The sequence below is a fragment of the Cornus florida genome, unplaced genomic scaffold, assembly GCF_030987335.1.
Source record: "Cornus florida cultivar Cherokee Brave unplaced genomic scaffold, ASM3098733v1 CherokeeBrave_3.0.0_Hap2_Chr06, whole genome shotgun sequence".
In the NCBI taxonomy this organism is placed as follows: domain Eukaryota; kingdom Viridiplantae; phylum Streptophyta; class Magnoliopsida; order Cornales; family Cornaceae; genus Cornus; species Cornus florida.
Genome location: NW_026775576.1, coordinates 21163504 through 21189518, shown reverse-complemented (window position 1 = coordinate 21189518; position 26015 = coordinate 21163504). Strand labels below are relative to the sequence as shown.

The following is a 26015-nucleotide window of genomic DNA, read 5'->3' as shown; positions in this document are numbered from 1 at the left end:
TGCTATTTGAATGTTTTAAACAAACGAATGGATTTAATCTTGTAAAATATTTTAGCAATTGAGATTAAATGTGTAGGATGAATTGGATATAGAGAATCCTTATTTAACGGTATAATAAAATATCATCATGTATAAGATTCAGTTTGTGTAGCACATATGATATAGGAAGTTTAAAGAAATAATAAGTCATTCCTATTATGTGATAACTTGATATCATATTTATCATAGTTATTTATGGAATGTTTGATGTATTTCCTTAATTGTTACATCAATTGTTGGATTGTGTGGTTTAATGCACCGGTATGGGACGGTGACATTCTAGGGATGGATTAACTTATCAGTTAAGTCCTACCTATTTTATATAAGGGAATTGATTAACTAAAATGTTAAGTCCTACTTATATTTAAGTCAGGTCAACTGAACAAGTTGAATGACTTATGGAGGATTAATTTATTATATAAGGGAATGGATTAACTAAAATGTTAAGTCGTACTTATATTCAAGTCAGGTCAGCTGAGCAAGTTGAATGACTTATGGAGGATTAATTTATACTGGATAGGATGGTTACTAGATTTTATATATATAAGTATGGTGCCATGATATGAGCTTGAGTCTCAGGATCAATGGTTAGGGCGCGTATATCGCCAGGGATGTGTAGCTAGATATAGTGTAGTTGTGTACCCTAGTAGGTCTAGGTACTCATGCCCACTATTGTGCGTTTTGCATGTTGCCTACTATTCAGGTTGAGACAACCCTATAGTCTAGTGAGGTTCCTTTAGTGTGTATATATATATATACGAACTACTAGTTACTGTTGGATTGACTAGGATGTATACGTGTATCGGATCTCTGCTTGGAGTGTAGTAGAGTAGAACTTGCTTGTGGGCCTGACCCACCATTATTTTTCAGGTGTTCGTCACGAGTAGAGGTTGTTCGTGCTGAGCGGGGATCAGTCTACTTCATTCTTCCGATGCTACATAGGAGTTCCTTTATGATTCAGGTTCCTGTTTTAAATTACTGTCATTTGTTTAGTTTGGATTTTCTAGGGGTCCACACAGTATGGATTCCCGAGTTGTATTTTGGAGGATCAGTTGTATCAGAAGAGTTTATTAATTAATGAAAATATATTATGAGGTTTATTATTAGATTATTATTTTAGTTTCTTGTCAGCATTTTATTTATTCTTCTTTATTCTTTTGTACTCTGTGTTCGTTTATTATCAATTTGTTTTGATATCCTCGGGTATTCGGGCGTGGGCCTGGCCAACCCGCATTCGGAAATCCGGGGGTATCACATTTCATAATGCTAAAACAAGGTAGACTACTCATTATCCATTTAATCAAGTCCGTAATTTGTACACCAACAGATATACATACAAACACCAACATTATCACTATCTCAATGTAAATCTTGCTTAGACCAAAAGGAGACAATTAACTACCCAAATTTCCTTTCAAATAATTATATATATATATATATACCATGCTTGACATCACTAAACTCAAATTTGACCACAAATAAACCAATTGGCATTTCAAATAATTAGCATGATACAAAACACAAATATAGTCAATTAAAACATGGCTCAAATATATAATTAACAATTGACAATTAATCATGCTTTACAAATCCCTCACATCATAAAAAACCCAAGAAAAGTGTAAGTTACAAGCATAAGCCACCCTTACCTCACATTAAGGTGAAAACCTTAAAGACACCAAATGAAACCGCTTTAAAGGCGATGCAACTCCGGGGTTAGGTCGGGGACAACAAGAAGAACAACAAATCATCTTCCTGCAACTCAAGAATCCATACCCGGCCAAATCTCTAGATTTTGAAAATAATCCCAATGAAAATCTAATTGGGTAGGAAGATGGCCTTTAGCAAGGCCAACACAAAACCCTTCTATGGAAAGAGATGAATCAAAGGTCCATGCTACCCCACACTTAAATATATTTGAAAATTAAAATATGGACAAGGGTTATGTAACCCTTAGTGTCCCCAACAATAATCTCTCTTATGGTAAGTCAAGAAGATGAGTGGAAGGCAAAGAAAAACAAGCTTTAAGCTTGGACAACAATGGAGGAGGGTTAGAGAGAGGAAGAAGACGAAGATTAGAGAGAGATGATTTTCTAATAATAGGCTCACTACATAAATGTATCACTCTACAACATTCTCATCCCCCAAAAGAGAGATAGTAGATATATAGGGCTGCAACTCGGGTGGGTCGGGCGGGTTTAAGGTGTAACTTGAGCCTAACCTACTATATGAAATACTAAACCCGAGCCTAATCCTAACCCAATCCCTATCATCTACCTTAACTATTCAACTCTAGTCCAACTCATCCTTCTACTTTTAAATTCAGGCTTGCTACTCTGGTTAAATTCCAAGTCAAATCTTCGGGTTAATTCAAATTACTCATATGGCTAATCTTTATACCGAAAATTTAATATGATCTTAAATTAGTTTTAGTTTAAATTACTCTTAAACAAGAAGAATTTAAAGATTTTTTTTGTAGATTTTTATTAAATTACAAACATATTTTTAAAAAATTAATTCTCCTAAATGCTAACATACAAGAAGTTAAGATTAACAAAAAAAAAGTTGACAAGAAAAAAAGTAATCATAGTTTAAATTTTATATATAATGTATTTAAAAGTAAAAATATATATATAAATAATATTAGAATTTGGGTTCGGGTTGGTAGGACTTTAACCCAAACCCAACCCTAATTAAATTCGGGTTGATATTTTTCAATTCAAGCCCAACCCTAATTATAAAAAAGTTTGTCCAAGTTCGTGAAAAATCGAGCTGGGCTCGGGTTGGATTCGAGTTACCCAACCCAAGTTGCACCCCTATTTATATATATATATATAAATCATAATGCTCATATCGTAACTCTAAAATTATGAGTGTAATAATAATCAATATAAATATTATGTAACTCATATAATAATATTCATAATAATTATATTAAATATTATTTATGTTTTTATTAAAATATTCATAACATATACATATCTACAATATATATATATATATATATATATATATATGATTGTTCACCTGCTTACGTATTGGTGTGTAAAAAATTTATGTACGAACTAAATCTTAACCGTTGACTATAAAAGAATAAACTATAATTTTAACTGCCCAATAGAATCTAACGCTTGAGATATGCATATATTTTCCTGCACACCGGAGAACAGGTGAACAATTATATATATATATATATATATGATATTCAACGTTACTAGAATTTAGGAAACTTATAAAAACTTCATTAATTTAGGAAACTTATAGAAACTTCATTATATAATGACCCATAAATCATAGATATTAAAATCAATGTAGTCTTCATTAGGTGATAACCAAAATTGCCAAGTCTTTCATGTCATGGTAAGTGTATACTATAAAAGTAAGGAACACACTGGAATGTAACCGCAAAGATGAGAGAAGTTAATAATGATATTCAACTGTTACTAGAATTTAGGAAACTTATAGAAACTTCATTTATAAATAATTTTTACAGTTTGATGTGAAATATAACAAATATATATATATATATATATATATATTTGTATATATATAGAAGTTAATAATGATATTCAACTGTTACTAGAATTTAGGAAACTTATAGAAACTTCATTTATAAATAATTTTAACAGTTTGATGTGAAATATAACAAATATATATATATATATATATATATATATATATATATATATATATATATATGTATAAGTTTCTATAAGTTTCCTAAATTCTAGTAACAGTTGAATATCATTAACTTCTCTCATCTTTGCGGTTACATTCCAGTACGTTCCTTACTTATATAGTATACACCATTGAATTTTTGTTACCATGATATGAAAGACTTGGCAATTTTGGTTATCACCTAATGAAGACTACATTGCTTTTAATATCTATGATTTATGGGCCATTATATATTTCTTTACTCTCTTTAGAAAGTTAATTTCCCTTAAATTTATACAGGACTTATGTTCTTTACGCTGATTTTCTTTATATTACTACATATTGATGTTTTATTAGTTATAAATAATTAAAAGAACTTTTGTCACACTAATGTAAATCGCAAATCGCTGAACACTAATGTAGCATTTTGACTTTTTATGATAGCTGTATTTCTAGTTGGCTTGAGAGCATTAACCCTTTATTTGTTTTATCTATTTAGCAAAATTTACAAATAAGTGCCCGAAGAAATCACCCACTTTGCCCTTGTAATTAAGACTATTTGATTCAAATATTATTTGTGTAATTAGAAACTGCATTGTGCTTAAAATATTGTTCTTCCCTGTTCACCAGTATAAATTCTACTTTTATTGTGCTTAAATTTTTTTTTTCTTTTTCCCTTCACCAATTAGCAAAATATTCCAAGATACTATATGCTTTGAAGTTCATTAATCGTTGGATCGAGTTATGTGTACTTCAATTTGGTGAAAAATAAATTAGAAAAATGACCACCAATGAAAAATTTTGAGTACCTAATTTCATCAAATCTCAATGGTATAACTTCTCTATTCTCAAAGGGAAAGGGAGGGATTCAAGTCCACGTAAATAAAAGTGCATCCATGTTTGAGTGGAGAGCAATTGAAGGATGCAAATAACAATAATGTAACCTTTATGAATGAGATAAACTGGCGTGAAACAAAGTTATCATTTTCCCTTCCCTTCACTTAATTTACAATCATTTCTGAGTAATCTTTAGTCTATATTTAACAAAAATGAGGAAATACAAGAAATATCAAACCAAAAGCCCATGTAATAACATTAACTTTGTTCTCTGTAACGTTTATGAGTGCCAAAACAGGCTTTATGGAAACGAAATTTTAGTTCATTCATTCAATGACTTAATTGATACAGATAGAAAATGATACAAGATTAAAGTTTTTCCTTTCTCGATTTACATATCCAGAAAAGGATACGATCACTCCGTTGACCGAAAATGCCGGGGCCATAAGTGGATATGATCATATCCAAAAGGAGAGGAAATTGGGAGTAGGCAAACAATGCTACAGGTATACAGGAAAATGCAGTAAGTGGAAAAATGATCCATGTAATCTTATGTGCAAACATAAGATAGAGTGTGGCACCGAAAGCTACCATCATGGATATTAAGGAGATAAAGAGGGTTATAAGACCAATGATTAACCTATTGGGTAAGGTGAAGAGAAAATCAGTTACTGAATAACGCGAAGTCAAGATAGATAAGAACATCACCACAGAGGAGATGGATGAGAAAAGCCCAAGTGCATCTGATATAACAAAGGTTATGAAGCCTCTATCCTCAAAGAGAATTGGAAAGCCTTTGTTGCGATCATTTCCACCCGGTACTGTAATAGCAGCGGCAAACACTACAGTAGTTACAAGAGCTGCTATAATTGTACAAGAGGTGGCTGTGTCTTTCATCCATTTCTCTCCTTCTTTGACTAACTCCTAATGTGCCTCAGTATATACCGGTCCTGACGTAGTTGTTTCCTTTTTACGGAATTCTTTGTAATAATCAATTGCATGTTTTTCTACTTCCTGCATTATATGGAATGAGTTCGCATTCAGAAAGCAATAAAAATCAATTGCATGTTTTTCTACACCAAAATCTTCTTATGAATATGTAAAAGCAATTCTGGTTTCAATGCTAGTTGTTAATAACCTATGGGTTATGAAATGTTGTATACACACACTAATATATTTTACAAAACTAGATCTAAATAATGCAAGACATAGCTGTAGGTGCAAAATTTCTCTTATCACAAAAGAATTAAAGAAATAATACAACTCACTCAAAAATAAATATTCATAAGAACTATTCAAAGAAAAACGTATATTGCTCGATGAACTTTATTGGAGGACTAAGTCTCTATTTATATATAAAAAGGTGGTAGAATTATGGTAGGACTCACCTTGTTTGTCCTTCAATTCATTCCATATAAATCATTCTTTATAAATAGAGTTCTTCCTTTTTACAATTCTTTCCATACCAAACTTTCTTTGTGTAGAACTTTCCTTCTATGTTGGATCCCTTGGCTAGTAGGACTGGTTCCATCTTTAAATATATTTGGGCCGAATGCAACTTGGCTCAGCTTACTTTGTTAATGGGCTAGGAGCTCGATGTTGGTGATATTGGTCTGTTGGTGATGATACCTGGGCTTGAACAGGACTGAGCTTCTTGTAACCCATCAAGAAATTAAAAATAAAATTCTCTTTTGGCTATGTGGATGATTCTTATCGGAGGGGAATTTTTCCCTCCACACTTTGCCCCCAATTCCCTCTTTAATTGGACCACGGCTCCTAATTAAAAGGAAATTGAAGTTGCACGGTTGCCAATTTTACAAAAGGCGGTTCAAGAAGTGTCAATTGCGATTCTGACCAAAGGGCTTCCTCAAAACTTGCTTTTGCCCCCACTGCGTTCATTGCACCCATTGCGTTCTTTGCTTCATCACGACTTCAGGTTAGTTTTTCACCAATTTCTTTGATTTCATACCATCATGAGTACCTCACCCATTCACGACCCTATAGAGATTGTGGACTCTGAGTCTACGCCCTCGTCTTCCCCTAGTCTCATTAGGGTTCCTCCTCTTAGGGTTTCTAACCCTCCTGAATCCACAACCAATTCGACTGTGCGAATGAGTAATTCTCTCCCTCAAGTTGAAGTGTCTACTTCCAGCGGATCAAATAGTATTTTCTCAAAGAAGGAAGGAAAAATGATTATGTCCGTCCGGCGTATCAAGTTCACCATCGAATCTGTGATTGAGGAATTTGAAATCCCTGAGGGGGTAGAAAGTGCTGTGTACCCTAAGAAGGCCAATTTTACTTTAGGTGAAGGGGTCAAGGAGAATGAGTTACTTCTATTGGTTGGCATCTTCATGCTCTTCGTTTTCCTCTTCACCCTTTCTATCATTTAGTTTTTAATAGGTTAGGCATTGCCCCTCTTCAAGTCAACCCTAACTTTCTTCAAATAGTCTCAGCTCTTCTTGTTCGCCAAAGGCTAGAGAGCCTTGACTTGACTTTCACTGACCTCCTGATTACTTATTCCATCTCCAGACATGTGACCGAACCTGGTCGTTTTTATTTTACTTTTTCTCATCAGCAAATGATTTGTACGGACCTCCTTTCCTCTGAGAAGAAGTGGAAAGAGAGAATGATAATTGTTAGGGGGAACTGGTTTGTGTCTCAGTCAAGTAAACTCCCAATTCCTAGCAAATTTGGGAAACTAGGTATAGAGTATTTTCCCTTTCTTCATAAGAAGTGCTGTGGTTGCTTCCCATGTCAAGTTTTATTCTTTTGTCATACTTATGAGTTTCTTGGTGTTTTTTCAGCAGCATTTCTGTGATTTTTAGGGGTATTACAATTTCCCTCCTCTATAGCTAAGAAGAGGCTCTCCTTCCTTGAAGGATAAGTTTGGAGTGAACCCCACCTGTTAAGGATTTACTCACTTCATCTAACCTCAAAGAAATTGCTTCCAGTGCTACAGCTACTGATCTTATGGATTTGGCACTCCCTTCTTTTGACAACTTCCCTCTGACTGATAAGGAGAAGAAAAGAGCTGAAGCTCATAAAAAGTAGGCAACTGAGGACCAGCCCCTTGTTGTTATCTGTTCAACTGAGTAGGAGAAGGAGATTGAAGAACTTCCAAAAAAAAAGAAAAAGCCAAACCCTCTCTCCATAAGCAAGGCTAAGGGTGCCACTTCTTCTAAGAGCAAATGGAAGAATGCTAAAGAAGTTGACCTTGAAGAAGAGGTTAGGGCTTTCATCCAAGCTAAGGTTGGAGAGCTTTGGAGGCCCATTTTCTCCAGAGCTGACAAGTCAATTCTTCACTCTGGAGATTCTGTAGTTATGAACCCTTCTGCTGCTCTGGCTGTAGCTCGTGGAATGTGGCTGCCCAAAGATGAAGAAATCATTGGAAACATGGGGCTGGACCAGCTACTTCTTTCTGCCCCTATCCGTGCTATGAAGGTTTGCACCTTTTTTTCTTTGATGCTCACTTTACTTTCCCTCCATATTATTTTACACTATTGCTGATTTGTGTAGAACATGTACCATACTATGGCCCTGTGTCCCAATGCTGAGGCCTAGTCAATCTTTATTCAAAAAATGGAGAAGGAACTAGAGGCTGCTGAAAAGAAACTCTCCTACTCGCTCAATGATGCAAAGATGGCTTACAATGCCAGAGACACATACAAGAGTTGGCTTGCATCTACTGAAATTAAGGTGAATGTGCTGGAGGCTGAGAACCTTCGGTGGAGGGATGCGATAAACACTTGTACAACTACTGGAAAGCAAATGCAGGAGCGCTACTCTTCCTTTAACTAAGGCTCAGGTGATAAATTAAAGGACCCAGATGCTTTTGATGCTGACATGGGGGTGTCATTTCCTTATGTTGAGGGTCCAAAGGCCCAAGAAGCTGAGGTATTATTTGCTGAGATGGTGAAGTCTCATCAAGGGGATCTTCCAGCGTTGAGTTGCTCAGCTTCACTGGCTCCAAGCCCCTTAATTCCTTCAGCCTTAAACCCCTCAACCCCTCCAAAAATTACTTCCAACCCAACTATGGTTGATGCTTTTGACTCTGCTCCTTTTGATCCAAAAAGGAAGTAGAGTTGTGTAAATTTTATTTTATTTTATTTTATTGTTGAAACAATGTATTTTGAAACAATATATTTTTGCTCTTGAGCTGTAATAATTAAACTTTATTTTGAGGCGATTTGCATATCTATGAATGTTTTTGCATATAACTGCTGAGTAATGATGCTTTCATGTCTTTGAGAGAAATTTATTGTCTGAGGGCTTCGAACTCTTTGTGGTCCAAAGCAAAAATAGGAAGGATATTAAGAAGGGAACTCATATGACAGTTTAGTTTTTAGCTAGAGATGGTTGTATCACTTAGCGATTTAACCATCAAGGGAACCCTTCTTGCTATTGACTTTGTGCGAAACAAGTATATCAATATTGTTTGTCCTTGTATTATTTCGATGTGGGGCAAATTACTTACTTGACTCAGTAATTGTCTTGATCAAATTCATTAATTTTGAGAATAAGATGTCAAAGAATATGTCAACGTATGCTTAGGTCTTGACTATCTTATCCGAGTTTTTGACCCATCTACTTGTACTCAGACTCTTAGTGTCTGAAGTGTGAGGTTCCTTAGCTAAGAGGAATGTTTTGATGTCCTTGGACTCTTAAGATCCAAGGTACGTGTTTGACTTGTATCTCCGGACTCCTGAGGTCCGGTGAGTGGGTCTCCTCGGTTTCCATATGTGCCTTGGAAGAATTTTACTGATGTCCTCGGTCACTTGAGATCCGAGGCTTGTGATTCCTTGGTTGTGAACCAGAGGAACTTTATTGACGCTCTTGGACTCTTAAGGTCTGAGGCTTGTGGTTCCTCGGCTTTGAGCCTAAGAGGAATTGTATTATGCTGGACACTTAGGGTCCGAAGCATATGGTTCCTTGGCTTTGAGAGTGAGAGGAATTGTATTGTATTTTTGGACTCGTGGGACCGAGGAGGAATTATATTATGTCGGACACTTAGGGTCCAAAGCATATGGTTCCTCGGCTTTGAGCCTGAAAGGAATTGTATTGTATCTTCAGACTCGTGGGATCGAGGAGGAATTGTATTATGCCAGACACTTAAGGTCCGAAGCATATGGCTCCTTGGCTTTGAGCCTGAAAGGAATTGTATTGTATCTTCGGACTCATGGGGCCGAGGAGGAATTGTATTATGCAGGACATTTAGGGTCCGAGGCATATGATTCCTCGGTTTTGAGCCTGAGAGGAATTGTATTGTTATCTTCAGACTCATGGGTCCAAGGATTCAAAAATGAGAAAAGGCCAAGGAAAAGAGTGACAGTGACCTAGCCAGATTCCAAAATGCTTAGTTGAGGTCCATCCTTTCACAGACACCCTTTTCTTGGCATTTACTTGTCGTGAAGTTTGGCTATATTAACCGTCTTCACTTCTTATTTTTATTCGATGTGGGAGAAATAGGGGTATGAGTTTAGGACCAAATATTGGGTTTTTGTAAAAAATAAGGTGCATAATTTTAAAGAGTGCCCTCTAGACATGGGGCTTTGTAAGAGCTCATGGGCCACCCCAATACCCAGTGGGCCCCCTTTGTAATTGCTTACATAATTAAATATTTCCCTATTTAAAGAAGGTTAACTGACACCTTTTTACCGATGTGGGACAAAAACAAGTAACTTGTGTAAACTCAAAGTAGAAGTTAGACTTCCAAAAAGAGCTAAAAAAGTTTTAAAAATAACCAATTCGTAGGTTGAAAATTGAGAAATACTCATGTCTGTGTCTCTTTCGTTTCGTAATATTACAGTTATTAGGGTACTAGTCTTACCCCCTTTTACGAAAAGAAAGAAAAAGACAAAGAATATGTAAGTGGTACAGTATCCTTCAGTGAATATAAATTAGCCACGAGTATTAATATATGTGTACAAAAAGCGACCACAAATATCAACACACTCATGAAGATTTGCTATGTGTAAGCATAGTGAAGACCGTGGGTTTTGAGAGGACATAGTCAATAAGAAATTGAATGATGTAAAGATAACAAATTTTATGCTCTCTATCACTTGGGTCATCACATACTTTTAACATAAGATATAATAAGTAATTTTATTAAGTGGGCCATAAGCAGCCTTATTTGCATAATGAAATATAGGAAGAAAAACTAAATTTTTTAATGATAACCTCTTAAAGTGTATGGCATTCAATGGGCGCGCAATTACTCGCCCATCGGCTTCAGCCAGTCGGTAGGTTCCCTTCCCTACTACTTTGGTGCCGTTTCTTGCTTCAGCACCCAATCGCCTACTACGAAGCTTCCGAGCCTGACTTGTTTGTTGTAACTGTTACGCAACTGCTGTTGATATGAAGCGAGCCTAATTGCTACAACATCTCTCTTCTCCTCCAAGAGGTTAAGGCTGTGCTCGAGCTGTTAATCATTATTTCCTTTGAGCAACAAATGTGTCTGAAGAGTTGGTATTGCTGACTCCGTAGGGATGATAGCTTCGGACCCATAGGCCATTGTAAAGGGGTTTTCCCCTATTGGCTATCATGGGGTGGTTCTGTATGCCCAAAGTACCTTAGGCAGATTCTCATACTATTTTGATTTGAACTGCTCTAGTTTTTTCTTCAGACAGCTGAAGATGGTTCGATTAGCTATTTTTGCCTACCCATTCCCTTGTAGATGACTAACTGCAGCCAACTTCTGCCTAATTCCATGCTCAGCAAAGAACTTTCTAGTGCTTCTGTTGTCTAAGTTTTTACTGTTGTCCATCATGTTAACTTTCGGCACTCCAAACTGACATATTATATTGTTCCATAGGAAAATCTTCACTTGCTTATGGGTTACGCTTGAGTAAGCCTCGGCCACTACCCATTTTGTGAAATAATCCGTAGCTAGTAGTACGTATTCCTTTTGTTCCACAGCTTTGGGTAAAGGCCCGACCATATCAATCCCCCATTGTGCAAATGGCTATGGATTTGCCATTGCATGTAAATCTTCAGCGGACTGATGCTTCATTGGTCGTGCTGCTAGCACTTGTCACATCTCCTGGCATATTCCTCGACGTTCCTAGCCAGGTATGGCCAGAAGTAGCCTTGAGTTAAAACTTTGTGTGTGCGGGATCTCAGCCAAAATGGTTGCCATAATCTTCGTTATGAATTTGTTTTGATACCGTAAGGGCCTCAGTGGGGCTTAAGTACTTCAGTTAAGGACCTGAAAATGATTTTCTGTACAGTTGGTTATTAATAATGGAGTATTTGGTTGCGGCGAACCTCACTTTCCTTGCCTCAGCTTTCTAGTTCAGAAGGGTTTCGTGCCTGAGATAAGCTTCTTGTGGGTCTATCCGGCATAGTTCTCGTGGAATGTCTAGGATCATCATTATGTGCTGCTGAGGATTTGTGTTGGGTTCATCCAGAATGTCAATTGGCACTATCCAGACCAAATCTTCATCTAAGGATGATGCCGCTGTGGCCAGTTGATCTGCCTCGGAGTTCTCCTCTCGAGGTACTTAGTGAAATTCGATTTGATCGAATCCACGCATAGCAGTCTCTACAGCCACCTTGTATGCTTTCATTCTCTCTTCTTTGAGCTAGTATTTTCCTATCACCTGATTAACAATAAGTTGGGAATCACTATGAACCTTCAGACACTTTACCTAGAGCTGGCTTGCTAACTGAAGTCCGGCGAGCAAGGCTTCGTACTTGGCTTCATTATTAGTGGCAGGGAAGTTTAGGCAGATTGACTACTGCAGCCTAGTGCCTTCGGGGGTGATAATAATGATTCTAGCCCCAACATTGGTTAGGTTCGAGGAACCATCAACCCAAAGCTCCCATTGTGGTTCGGAAGGGTCTGGCTCTTCGGGCTTATCTTCATACTCGAGGAGACAATCGGCCAATGCATGCCCTTTGTGTGACACGTTCGGCTCATAAGATATATCAAAGGAGCTAAGTACAATAGCCCATTTGGTAATTCTTCCAGATAGATCTGGCTTAGAAAGAATAACTCTCATAGGGTAATTGATAAGGACTACAATGCGATGAGATTTGAAATAGTGTCGGAGCTTTCGTTTTGCATATACTAAGGCTAGTATGATCTTCTCTACTTTGCTATACCGGGCCTCAGCATCTGTCATCATCTTACTCGTGTAAAAGACTAGGTACTGATTCTTTTTTTCTTTTCTAATCACTACGGCACTTGTGGCTACGCTGGAGATTGCTAAGTACATGATGAGAGTTTCTCCAGGCTTCGGAGTAGACAGAATTAGAGGTTCTACCATGTAAAACTTCAACTGATTGAGAGCTTCTTGTTGCTGAGGTCCCCATATGTCTTTGTTCTTTGATCTTATTGTATCAAAGAACGGTTTGCACTTATCAGATAGTCAGGATATAAAGTGGCTGAGGACTGTGATTGAGTAGGTTAGAACTTATATGTCCCTGCGAATCTTCGGCTCTTGATTCTGTATGAGGGCCTAAGCCTAGGTCGGACTTACTTCTATTCCTCTCTTGTTGACAATGTGGCCAAGGAATCAGCCCGAGGAGACTGCAAAGGAACACTTGGAAGGATTTAACCTCATATTGTAAGTTCTCAGAGTGTCAAAGACTTCTTGGAGGTGTCTGGGATGATCCTCCTTCTTCACACTATTTACAACCATGTTGTCGATATAGGCCTCAACTCTTTTTTCAAGCATCTCATCAAAGATCTTATTAACGAGTTGCTGGTAAGTTACCCCAGCGTTCTTAAGGCCAAAGGGCATAACTTTATAACAGAAAGTTCCCTTCTCTGTAATGAAAGATGTTTTCTCTTCGTCTTCTGGATTCATAGGGATTTGATTGTACCTGGAATATGCATAAAGGAATGTAAGTCTTTCATAGCCTGTAGTAGCATCAACCATCTGATCTATCTTTGATAATGGAAAACTATCCTTGGGACAAGCCTTATTGAGATTTGTAAAATCTATACACACTCTCCACTTTCTATTCTTCTTTTGGACCGCCACAACATTTGAGAGCCATTGAGGGTACTACACTTCTCGGATGAAGCCTGCCTGAAGCAGTTTGTCTTCTTCTTCAGCAATGATTCGATTTCGCTTAGGAGCGAACCTTCTGTGTTTTTGCTTGACCGGCCTGAACGAGGGATCCACCCTTAAGCAATGGCACGAAATCGAAGGGTTGATCCCAAGCATGTCTGAATGGTCCAAGCAAACGTATCTGAATTCCTCCGGATAACATCGATTAAAACTTTATTCTCTTCAGCCGTGAGGGAATAGCCCATGTAAGTGATTTTTTAAGGATCGCCGAGGATAACGTTAACGGTCTCAAGAGATTCTTCAGTGGGATTTGTAGCTTCAGCTTCCTCCTCTACTTCCAAGTATTTGGGCAGAGGGCTCTATAATTGCTATTTAAGAGTATCTTTGGAGATCGGATCTAATTTGGATCGTTTCATCCACTTCTTTGCCTCGTTCAAGGTCAACATATAGCATTCATTTGCAGCAACTTGATCTCCCCAGAGATCAATGACTTTTTTTTTCGTCTGGAGACAAACAACGCATCACCTGATGAAGGGTAGATGGGATTCCATTCATTATGTGGATCCAACCTCTTCCCATGATGAGATTATAGGAAGGGTGAATCTCTGTCAGAACAAAGTTTTCTTTCAACGTTCTTTTTGCCGCAGTGACAGATAAATCAATTACCCTGATGGGATCCACCTTTGTGCCATCGAACCCCATCAAAGGACTCAAGGTGGGCCGAATTGATGATGACGAGATCTCTAGTTGCTCGAAGACCGCCTTTGTGATAATATTGGCGCTGCTACCTGGGTCCACCAAAACTCTTTTGATCATGCAATTTGCCAGACTGATGACTAGCGGATCCTCGTGGGGAAGCTGAACTCTACATAAATCTCCATCGCCGAACCTAATACTTATACTACCTGAAACGATAGTATTTACCGAGGATAGCTTCCTTAGTTTATGGGTTATCCTCAGTCTGGATCGGTATACCTCTTCTGCCTCTAGGTCATCTCCTGACCTCCTATGTATCGCATGGATAACTTTTACCTGATTTCCCTCTACTCTCCAAGGATTGACCTCCCGAGGCTTCCCGTACTCTTTTGGTGTAAGCTAGTCTGCCAACTCACCTTTGGTTATCATGTTTTCCACTTGCCACCTAAGGGATCTATAATCATTGGTTGTATGCCCGTAATCCTTATGGTAGGCGCAGTGCTTGCTCTTATCCCTTTGCTCCAAGGGTTGCCTCATTGGCTGAGGAGTTGCGAATCTCACCTCGTTTTCCAGGAATAGCCGAGCCAAGGTGGTATGAAGAGGTGTGAACCTTTCCTCTGTCCTTTGCCTCTTCTTAGGTACCTGAGCGACCGGTGTTGAGGCATGCTGGCTTGTTTGACTTTTCGAGCTTGAAGCTTTTTCCCGAGGCTTATTTTCCACTATGACGAAGGTGGCATACTGTGCTCGGTGGGCTACATTCTTCTCAAGTCGAATGTAGATCTGTGCCCTAGCATTAAGAGTCTGCATGTCTGGAGGGGACTATTTGACTAGGATCTTGAATGTCTCTATAGCAGTCTCAGGATGACAGTCTACTATTTCTGAGGCCTTCATAGTAATCCTATAGCATTTCTTCTCTCTTCTATCATATAGTGAAGAGACTAGAGATGGTTTTCTTCTACTTCTTGTTTCCGCAGTATTGTACTAGGAACATAGCACACAAGGTTTCGTAGTTTGGGATGGATTTGTGTGGCCTATTCTTGAACCATTCCAATGCAGCTCCCGTTAAGCTAGTCGGGAAAACCTTACACATGAACGCATCGTTGTGATTGTCTAATACCATCTTCTGTGAGTAGTGATCAAGATGACGGGAAGGATCTCCTGTGCCATCAAACTGAATGACGAAAGGCATAGTAAACTTCTTTGGTCTGTCAGTATGGTATATGTCATTGGTGAACGGAGTCTTCACCAAAGAGTTCTTATATTCTCTGGCCATCTCGGCGGGCGTCTGAACCCTCAGGAGCTTCTTCACATCAAAGGCCTCCCAGGTGCCAGCGCCATCCGGAATGCCGTTAGACCATATAGTCGGCTTACAGTTGGACTCGGCTTGTTCATCTTGCATGCGATAAGGATGAGTACCCGAAGCAACCGCCTCGATTATTGTTCTCTACTCTTGCTGAACCTCGCTTAGTCGAGCCTCGTTAGGCCGAACCTCGTTGGTTTGAGGGTCGTTAATAGGAGGAACGTTGCCGTTTGGAGGAGGTGCCGCATATCACTTGGTGGTGGCTGCAGTGCTAGCTGAGCCATAACTACCTGGAAGGCATCGTTCTTTTGCTGGAGCAATGTAATTTGTGTTGTGCTGGCCTCGTTTGCTTGACAAAGTGCCTCGAATTGTTGCAAGAACTCCTCTCGTATCTTTTGCATTAACTCCATCTGTTGGTCAGCGGCTGCTGCGGATCCTCCGAATGACATTCATGATCGTAATAACATAAACTATTTAAACAACTCGTGGGGGTATATTTCTATACGTTTCCCACAGACGGTGCCAAAGTATAGGTGCAAAATTTCTCTTATCCAAAAGAATTAAATAAATAATACAACTCACTCAAAAATAAATATTCACAAGAACTATTCAGAGAAAAGCGCATATTACTCGATGATCTTTATTGGAGGACTAAGCCTCTATTTATATACAAAAAGGTGGTAGAATTATGGTAGGACTCGCCTTACTTGTCCTTCAATTCATTCCATATAAGTCATTCTTCACAAATAGAGTTCTTCCTTTTTACAATTCTTTCCATACCAAACCTTCTTTGTGTAGAACTTTCCTTCTATGTTGGATCCCTTGGCTAGCAAGACTGGTTCCGTCTTTAAATTTATTTGGGCCGAATGCAACTTGACCCAGCTGACTTTGTTAATGGGCTAGGAGCTCGATGTTGGTGATATTGGTTTGTTGGTAATTATATCTGGGCTTGAATAGAATTGAGCTTCTTATAACTCATCAAGAAATTAAAAATAAAATTCTCTTGTGACTACGTGGATGATGATGATTCTTATTGGAGACCCCCCCCCCCCAAATAGCAAATGTCATTTTTAAAATAAAGGATGCCATGCTTTTGTGTACTTGACACCTATCATTATTTATTAAACGGTTGAAGGGAAAAATGTCAGAATAATAGATAATCAAAAGACTGACGTCGCGGAATCAAATATATATATATATATATATATATATATATATATATATATATATATTGGATAAATAGTAAATTAATTTATAGAAAAGAAAGAATGTAAAAGGGGTAAAAATACCCCGAAACAACCAGCTATAAGCTAGGAAAGGGACACGCAGAGACAACAAATAAAAACAAGAAAAACAAACAAAATCATCATATGATTAATGTACTAGATCCAAATAGATCTAGATAAATCCGAGTCCAGACTCATATCATAATGTGAGGGTCCATATATTGGCTTTGAATCTTATATATAATGTCTATCTACCTCATATGATTAAGAAGTCTTTACCCAATAAAAAAAACGGACTTGTTTTGGGTCGATTATTGGTTAACATGATTTATTTTATACCGTATCCAAGTCACGTCCAAGACGAATCTTATAAATTAAATGGATCCGTATCTAAACTAATATAAAATTAGATTCAAATTAATTATAGTCCAAACTTGGTAGAATGGATTCCAGATAAGATTTTAAGCTCAAACTCAACATATAATATGTCCTACCAAAAAGAGGATCAAGAGAGTCTGTAAATTTTAATTAAATCGACTCAAGGATAAGTCTGAAATTTAAAGGAATTTATTGTCCAACACTGTTTCTTAGTATAAAAATAGTAATCATTTACCTTGAACCATTGCAATTCACGCTGCATCTGTAGAGCTGCACCAGCCGCACTTGCTCTAAAATTGAGTTTTTGCACTTTCTTCAAATCTACAACCAGATCTAAACAACTTTTATCATTTGAGTCTTCATCTGTCAATATAAGGTGTCTTACCTCCTCACGAAATTGATAAATGAGGTTGAATACATCTTCACAACGGTTCAAAATTGTAACATGGAATATATTTTGTCCCATCTCATTTGTATGATAAACTGATCCCGGAACCACTTCAATAATTTCTTCAATAACTTCAGTAATCCCGGAATTTGCTGCACGCATTAAAGAATTTTGAATTATCTCTTTAACTTTTGAGGATTTCAACTCCAAACTTTTACAGCAAAGATGTTTGACAAGCTGAAGTGCTTGCTCGTGTTTCAATTTTATATCTTGAATGCATTTCATCTGTGGGACTGCAATTCAAATGAAATTGAGGAATGAAGTGGTTAGTGTTATAAATTTTAGTATTGCATGCTCCAAACTAAAGTGGCTATTTTACACATTACTTACCAAATATTAAAATGACTTTCCATGTTATATAATGCAGTTTTCGCTTCACTGCATGCACAACCAAAGTAAATCTGTCAACGTCAAAGATGGAGGGCAGCACTTTGGAACAAGCTATAACTTCTATCAAGAAATTACTCATACAACAAAAGTACAAAATCATGTTACTTATTTAAACATACACGCACACATGTACACAAATGTACACACATACACAAACATACTCATTTATATAAACACATGAAAACACACTTGTACACACATATACACAAACAAATATAAACACATACTATTGCACCACACATAAATGCTGTCATGATATCTTAAAAAAAGAAAAGAGAGTTAGGATTTCATATCTTGCCATCAGTCAAAAATAAAGTAAATAAAACAAACAAATAAAAACTAAGGAACTTTGATAAACCTGAGAGGAAGCTGATATTGGTAGGATTCTCGATGTCTCCTCTGTAACAGTTATGTGGAGCTTCTAACTTTGTGGGAACATCTAAATGATGAGAGAATAATAAAATTACTGATCTGCTTTACATAAATATTTTTTGAAAAGAAAAATAAAAGAATAATGAGACTGGTGCAAAACAAGTGGCAAGAGAATTTATTTTCGTGTTTCAGTATTTTATAATAGACTTGTGTGGTCCTTCTAATACTGAAACTTTTGGTATCTATAATACTACAGAAAGTATTACTTTTTACGGTTTCTACCATTATAAGTAAAGTTGTAGTGGCAAAATTCCCTTGGTAAATGTGTTTTCCAAGTAAAATTTTGGAATTCTCTTGAGATTAATTAACTATATTTACCTATTCCAATTTTGTTTTTATTGCATTAAAGAGTGTTTGTCTTAACACTCAAAATATACCCACAACTCTAATGTCTTGGCGACCAACAAAACTATCAACTATGTTTCTAAGACCACAAATTACTACATGGTCCCAGGTAAATTATTAATACACCAATAAATATGTCAAAAAAGTGTAAATTTTAATTATATATATATATATATTTTTTATGAATGTGTCATATGATGATTGACTGACCATATACTAATTTAATGTAGATAGTTGTGATCAATAACGAGACCTAGGCGACAAATTGGCATAACTTTTTAGACTAGTAAAAGTGACATAATGTATATATGACCCCTCGAAGCACCCTGTGCAGAAAGGAATGGAATTTTTGGGAGATAATCATTGAACGATGTGTCAATTCCTCAGTCACAATCTTCAAGAGGTGTTAAGACTATGAGAAACTTTGTTTTTGTTGGCAATTTTTTTATGTCAAAACTTAGATTGACAGAGTTGTAATTGTATTCTTTTATTTTATTTGTTGATCATTAAAGTTGAACAAAAAGTGTATCAATATCCTTTATTTGGATGAGAATATCATTTAGATTACGTATCAGTGCAAGGACAAAATCACAACTACAAAAAATATTAGATATTTTTTATTCAATTAAAAAATATAAAAATATATATATTAACTCATTTTAACAATTAAAATTAAAATTATATATTTTTTATTCAATCAATAATTTAATAATCATTGTTCAATGGAGATTCGGGTGAAATAGTGAATATTATTTCCTTGATGGGTAAGTTAAAAAAATAAATTAAAGTTTTATATCAAATTGTGTTCTACCGAAAGGATATATAGGAATTGGACCGACATTTCATTTGAGATTTTTTTCTTTCTTACGTTTCTAAATTATAGCACATTGGTTAATATAAGGATATTTAGATAACAAAAGTACACTAGCACATTGGTCAATATAACGATATTTAGATAACAGAAGTGATGCAGCGTAGCAAACGTGATAAATGTGGGTAATATATATTATTGGGTAGATACTAGATAGATAGATGTCCAGTACATGATTTTTGACCTATAATTTAATACTATGTCTTCCAAAAAACTCATTTACCGAGAAAATAATTTCTTGCAACTCTTGAAGTTCAGGATGAAAAAAAATCTTGCGTGTCTCCTGCTGTACTTCTTTCTTAAGAGTTTGTGACTCTCTGACATTTTCATGTCATATTTCTTTTGAATAATGAATGGATTCGATAGTTATTGAATTTGGCCCTTAAGTCATTATTATATATATATATTTTTTTTTTATGAAAATAATATTAGAATTTGGGTTCGAATTAGTTCGGGTTACTAGTACTTCAATCTAAGCTCAACTCTAATTATAAAAATATTTGTTCAAGTTCGTAAAAAATCTAGCTGGGCTCGGGTTGGATTCGAGTTATTCAACACAAGTTGCACACCTCTATATATATATATATATATCATAATGGTCATATCGTAACTCTAAAAATTATGAGTATTTATGTAACTCATATAATAATATTCATAATAAATATAATAGATAATTAAATTAAATATTATTTATGTTTTTATTAAAATATTCGTAACATATACATACCTACAATATATATATATATATATATAACTGTTCAGCTTTTACTTATTGGTGCGTAAAAAATTTATGCATGAATTAAATCTTAACCATTAAATATAAAAGAATAAAGTATTTTTTTAACTGCCCAATAGAATCTAACACTTGATATATGCATGTATTTTTCTGCACACCAAAAAACAGGTGAACTATTCTATATATATATATATATATTTATTATATTTCACATCAAACTGTTAAATTTATTTATAAATGAAGTTTCTATAAGTTTCCTAAATTCTAGTAACAGTTGAATATCATTATTAACTTCTCTGATCTTTGCAGTCACATTCCAGTATCTTCCTTATTTTTATATTATACACCATTGATACTAGATGGATAGATGTACAGTACACGGTTTTTGACCAATAATTTAATACTAAAACTCATTGAGGGAGAAAATAATTTCTTGCAACTCTTGAAGTTGATGAAGTAGAATGAAAAAAAATCTTGCGTGTCTCCTACTTTACTCCTTTTTTAGAGTATGTGACTCTCGTACCGTGATCAACATTTTCATGTTATGGCTTTCAGTTAATTTACTCATTTTGTCTATTGCCAATCATATTTCTTTGAATTTGACTTAAGTTTCGAATTCTATAGTTATTGAATTTGACTCCCTAAATCATTATTTTATTTTTTTCCTGTAATAAAGAAGTGTCACCGGTAGACAACTTTATTTGGCAGTGTTGGCAAAGTTTATTGGAGATGAACTTAGGTTGAAATTTGTTTACTTGGCAGTATGAGTTTTTGAAATTTTCCAAAACCAAAAACCAAATTAGAACCAATGACATATGCACGTCCAGCCGCAGAAAAAGGTTAAAAAAACAATACTCCACAAATTATAATAATAAAAAGAGGAGAGAGAGACTAACAAGAGTAGATAAAGTTTTGCCACCAATTTAGCTGTGCTCCACTTTTAAATGCAGAAGAACCACTCAGAGCAATTACTTCCAGTGCCGGATGATGTTGCTCCCATGCCAGTTTGGGGTAGCGCTGAATCAATAATAGAGCAATATCTGTGATATAAATATGATAAATTAAGTTTTAATGAGTAAGACGTTGTTTTGTTTTAATATTTTTTTTATATCATTTTTGTTTTCTTGAGCAATATCTGTGACATAAATATGATAAATTAAGGTTTAATGAGTAATTAAGAAGTTGTTTTGTTTTAATATTTTTTTTGTATCATTTTTGTTTTCTTGTTTTTTCCGTGTATGAAAACTATTTTTATAATTAATAATAATTTACAATATTGCTCACCTAATAGACCACAAAGTATCAGATTTAATTTACAACCCTGTATTTAATTTAGTAAATTATGAATTAAGTAGTCATGCTGCTGATTTCTTTCAAATGAATAGCATTTTGAACTCAAATGGTTTAGGATGAATATCATCTTTGGTGACGTCCAACAAGTAATCAACCATCTTCCTTCGGCCGTATGCTGCCGCACCGAGGAGAGGTGTGAAGTCTTCATCATTACAACAATTGGGAAGGAATGGGTTCTTGTCCACTAACAACTTGGCTGCCCCAGTATTGCCAGCTATTGCAGCATATTGTAGAGCTGTTCTGCCACGAATACTATCACGTAGGGCCACATCCTCTAATGACATAGACTCCAAGAGCTTCTTCACAAAATGATTTCCCCGCGCAGATGATGATCTAACTGCTATCATCAGTGCTGTTTCATTTACTATTGTGACAAAGGCTCTCTCTGCACCTGGGTTTTTTTTAATAAATTCGTTGCCTGTCTCCCAATCACCTGTCAGTGCAGCGACACATATTTACTAATTGGATCTTCTTCTGTTTCCTCATCTACATATGACAGTCACGAAAAACACATCAACAAAGATAATACTCATCAGAATCACTTCAATTAATTATTTCCTACATGATTTTGAAATTTGAGGATTTCATGAAGAGTGATACAAAATCTCTAATTAGTATGTGTGTGCAGACACAAAGATAGATATATATATATATATATATATAGTCCTCATCTCTTATTGAATGGGAGGATGAAATTTTATCCACGCTTTTTAATAAATTTCATGCAGCCTTATTGATTGACTCAGGTATTAAATATTTCATATGCTCTTCATAAAGAAATACTCCGTATTAGTTAGTCATGGTTTGCCTAATTCTATGACAATTTGCAATTAATTTTTAATTTCGAGGGAGGGAAAAAACTCAAATTGAAACCTATTAATTTATTTTGATAATATTTTGATTCTTAAAAAATTAATAGACCTTTTTTTAGTTGAATTATATTAATAGACCTTGTTAGACTCAACGACACCAATTTATGGGAGGCAACCTTATTGATTGACTCAGGTATTAATAGAAATAAATAAATAAGACTCAGGTATTTATTCTGATAACTTGTTGAAGTTTTTTATGAAGTCGGAAATAGTCATTAATTTTTCGGTAATTACTTTTTAGTATTAATTTTGAAAATTAAAAATAGGGAGAGAATCGTTTGTAATATATGGAAAGTATATAAAGTTAAAATTCTTGCTTCACATTAAACAAGAGATGAGTACTGTATATATATATATATATGATTTACGTAAAAAAGAGATATATAAGTATGTATCTACTATATATTCAACTACCAAACTTTTGATACATCCAGTTAGTCATTCACATTATGATAGTGTAAACATTATCCAACTAGGAGTTTATATAACTTACCGGTTTCAGTACTTTCATATATATGAAAACCGAAATCGAAGAGTTTATATAACTTTGTCCATATCTCTTGGGCAGTTTCCAAGTTCACCAAACATGGAAGAAGATCTTGATTGATGGTCCCCACAATCCAGCTCTGTAACAGCTGGTCTGTTCTTTTCCATGCCATGTAATCTGGGTTCTTATAAACCATATTTTGGCTATTAGACTCATCTGCTATTCTGATCCCTTTCGGTGGTGCGGGAATCTTGCCATTGATGAAACCAACCAATCCATGTCTCTCAATAAGACTAAACATCAAATCTTCCCACAGAGAAGAGGTTTCTGTTGAGAGCTTGATGGGAACAAAGTCCCCCACGTTAGCCTCTTCTGGGTATGGGTACTCTACAAAACATTAATTTTGCACTTTAATATATATATATGTTATCAAAATATATGGACTAGTCCGTCCATATAAAATATAAGTGATGAAAAACTTTGAAATCGTATGTAATACAAATATGTGATGACCATAGTAACCTTACCAAATATAGTTTCAGTAGAGGAACCTTTTCCATAAGTGAATTCTGCTTCTAACTTAGTCCACATATCCCTGGCAGTTTCCAAGTCCACCACATATGCAACCAAGTTTTCATTGATAGTCTTTATAACCCAGCTTTTCAACAACGCATCTGTTCTTTTCCATGCCAAGGGAACTGCTCTCGGGATGATCTTTTTTTGTGGCAAAATGAAACCAAGCAAGCCTTCATTCCTAAAAAGACCAAGCATCTGTCTTCTCCACACAACATAGTTGCTTCTGGAAAGCTTCAAGGGAACAGAGTCAGGCATGTTGACCTCTACTGGGTATGGGTACACTGCAATTAATTAATCAAAAGAGCAAATTAAGAGTTTGAGAAATTTATTCATTGATGAAAGGTTTGAGTTTACATATATGTGATCCGCCATAAATTAATTAATTCACAGACGACCTTACCCACATTAGTTTCATGAAGTGTGATTAATGTTTCCCATATATCTTTTGACGTTTCAAGCCGTACCAACTCTTGGCAGATATCTTCGCTCATCGTTTCCTTCATCCATCTTTGCAACTGCTCGTCTGATTTTCTCCATTCATCGTTGTTGTTGCTGCTGTTGTTTTGGTCAGAAAATGTTGGTTTTGAAACTTCACCATTGATGAAACCAAGCATGCCTTGATTCTCAATAAAACGAAGCATCCACGTTTTCCAAGTACAATAGTTATCACTACTAGACAGCTTCATCGGAACAAAGTCGGTCACCTTGACACCTACTGCCCCGTGTGGACAGTCTGCAAAAGAGAGGAGTTTCAGAAATTTAGCCAATTTAATCATGAAAGCTCAAGTACTATATATGAAAAATACATTTATTCAAATACTAATAAAGTCACCTTACCTATTTTTCTTTCACGCAGGATAATTATGTTTGACCACATATCTTTAGCAGTTTTGCAGCACTCCACACTTCGAAGAACATCTTCATTGATTGTCTCCTTGATCCATGTTAGCAACAGCTGGTCGGATCTTTTCCAATCCTGGTAATGCTGGTTATCTATCATCTTCGTGTAGATAATGCAGCTATCACCGTCAGCATTAGCATAAGTAACAACATTATCTGGTACTACGACATTTTCACCGTCTTCTGGTACTATGATCCTTTCAGGTGGTGCTGAGACCTCACCATTAATGAAAGCAAGCAAGCCTTGAGTCTCAATAAGACCAAGCATCAACGTTTTCCACCTAAAATAGTTATCTTTAGACAGCTTGATAGGAATAAAGTCCCCACGTTGATCTCTGCTGGGTATGGGTACTCTGCAAAAGTTTTAGAATATCAATGAATTAATGATGAATGCTAGGTTGAAGTGCTAAATTAAGTGTATGTAAATTAATTAATTATATATGTATGTAATTATTCACAAAATTAAATAAGCCATGCATGGTGGACATACCTATTTTTGTTTCATGGAGGGTAATTAACTTTGACCACATATCTTTGGCACTTTTCAGGCACACCACATTTGGAAGAACATCTTCATTAATGGTCTCTCTAACCCATCTTTGTAACAATGTGTCCGATCTTTTCCAGTCCTTGTAATCCTGGTTCTCCATCTCTTTCCTGTCATTGGGAGAGTTAACATCGTCATCATTTGGTATTGTAATCTTTTCAGGTGGTGTCAGAATTTCACCATTGATGAAACCAATCAAACCTTGAGTCTCGAAAAGACGAAGCATCAGCTTTTTCCACACAAAGTAGTTTTGTTGAGAGAGGACGACATCAACAAAATGCCTCACGTTAACCTCTACTGGATATGGGTACTTATTTACGGAAGACGATATTTCAGAGTTTGAGGAAGCCATTATATAAAAATGGAAGGGTAGCAATATGACAGAGTACTAGAGCTGGAATGTATATTGACTCTCTCACTCTCCAAACTGTTATATATAGAGAGAGATGAAGTGTTTGCATTATTTAATTACATGAAATAAGCAAAGTATCTTTGAGCTTTATTAAAGTAACAAATTAAATTAAACAAGTAAAGCATCAAGCGGTGGCTAAACTTATATATTGTGAACATAGCGTCCCCTTTTTCTTTATCAAAAGTAACAAATTAAAACAAGTAAAGCATCACGCATGTGGCTAAACTTACATGTTGTGAACATAGCTTCCCCCTTTTTTTACTTTTTCTGTTTTTTTTTTTTGACATTGACTTAATTAAACATGTAATAATTATAGAGTATCCCTTTATCTTTTAACAATGATAAATTTGAAGACTTCTATTTAGTGAAGCAGAAAATAATATTTGTGACAAAAAAGTTATTATAGGAAGCTCATTTCACCTGATCACAAAAAAAAGTTTATTAATGGAAAAAATATTTCGTATATTACCATCTTCTATTTAATTTAGTAAAT

General features: G+C 35.8%; 2 protein-coding genes across 2 annotated transcripts; both read right to left on the bottom strand.

Annotated features, from left to right (window-relative positions):
* Positions 1-4785: 4785 nt before the first annotated feature.
* Positions 4786-25191, bottom strand: LOC132311170 (uncharacterized). The gene is made up of 10 exons (XM_059808937.1): positions 25054-25191; positions 24501-24916; positions 24064-24396; positions 23615-23944; positions 23094-23474; positions 21272-22214; positions 18350-18430; positions 17932-17979; positions 17389-17834; positions 4786-5547 (listed from the first exon to the last, which is right to left on the bottom strand). The coding sequence occupies exons 2-6, from the start codon at positions 24829-24831 to the stop codon at positions 22165-22167; spliced, it is 1425 nt and encodes a 474-aa protein (XP_059664920.1). The 5' UTR covers positions 24832-24916; positions 25054-25191; the 3' UTR covers positions 4786-5547; positions 17389-17834; positions 17932-17979; positions 18350-18430; positions 21272-22164.
* LOC132313858 (ankyrin repeat-containing protein ITN1-like) lies at positions 4903-5430 on the bottom strand. Its single transcript, XM_059812799.1, has one exon. The coding sequence runs from the start codon at positions 5428-5430 to the stop codon at positions 4903-4905; it is 528 nt and encodes a 175-aa protein (XP_059668782.1).
* Positions 25192-26015: the final 824 nt, after the last annotated feature.

What these genes read in the sequence shown, in the direction of transcription:
- LOC132313858 (XM_059812799.1), bottom strand. Translation starts at nt 5,430, where the DNA reads ATGAAAGACACAGCCACCTCTTGTACAATTATAGCAGCTCTTGTAACT.
- LOC132311170 (XM_059808937.1), bottom strand. Translation starts at nt 24,831, where the DNA reads ATGCTTGGTCTTATTGAGACTCAAGGCTTGCTTGCTTTCATTAATGGT. An exon ending in ACTTCATGAAACTAATGTGG is followed by an intron (nt 23,945 to 24,063) that starts GTAAGGTCGTCT and finishes AATTAATTGCAG; the next exon opens with TGTACCCATACCCAGTAGAG. An exon ending in CTCTACTGAAACTATATTTG is followed by an intron (nt 23,475 to 23,614) that starts GTAAGGTTACTA and finishes AATGTTTTGTAG; the next exon opens with AGTACCCATACCCAGAAGAG.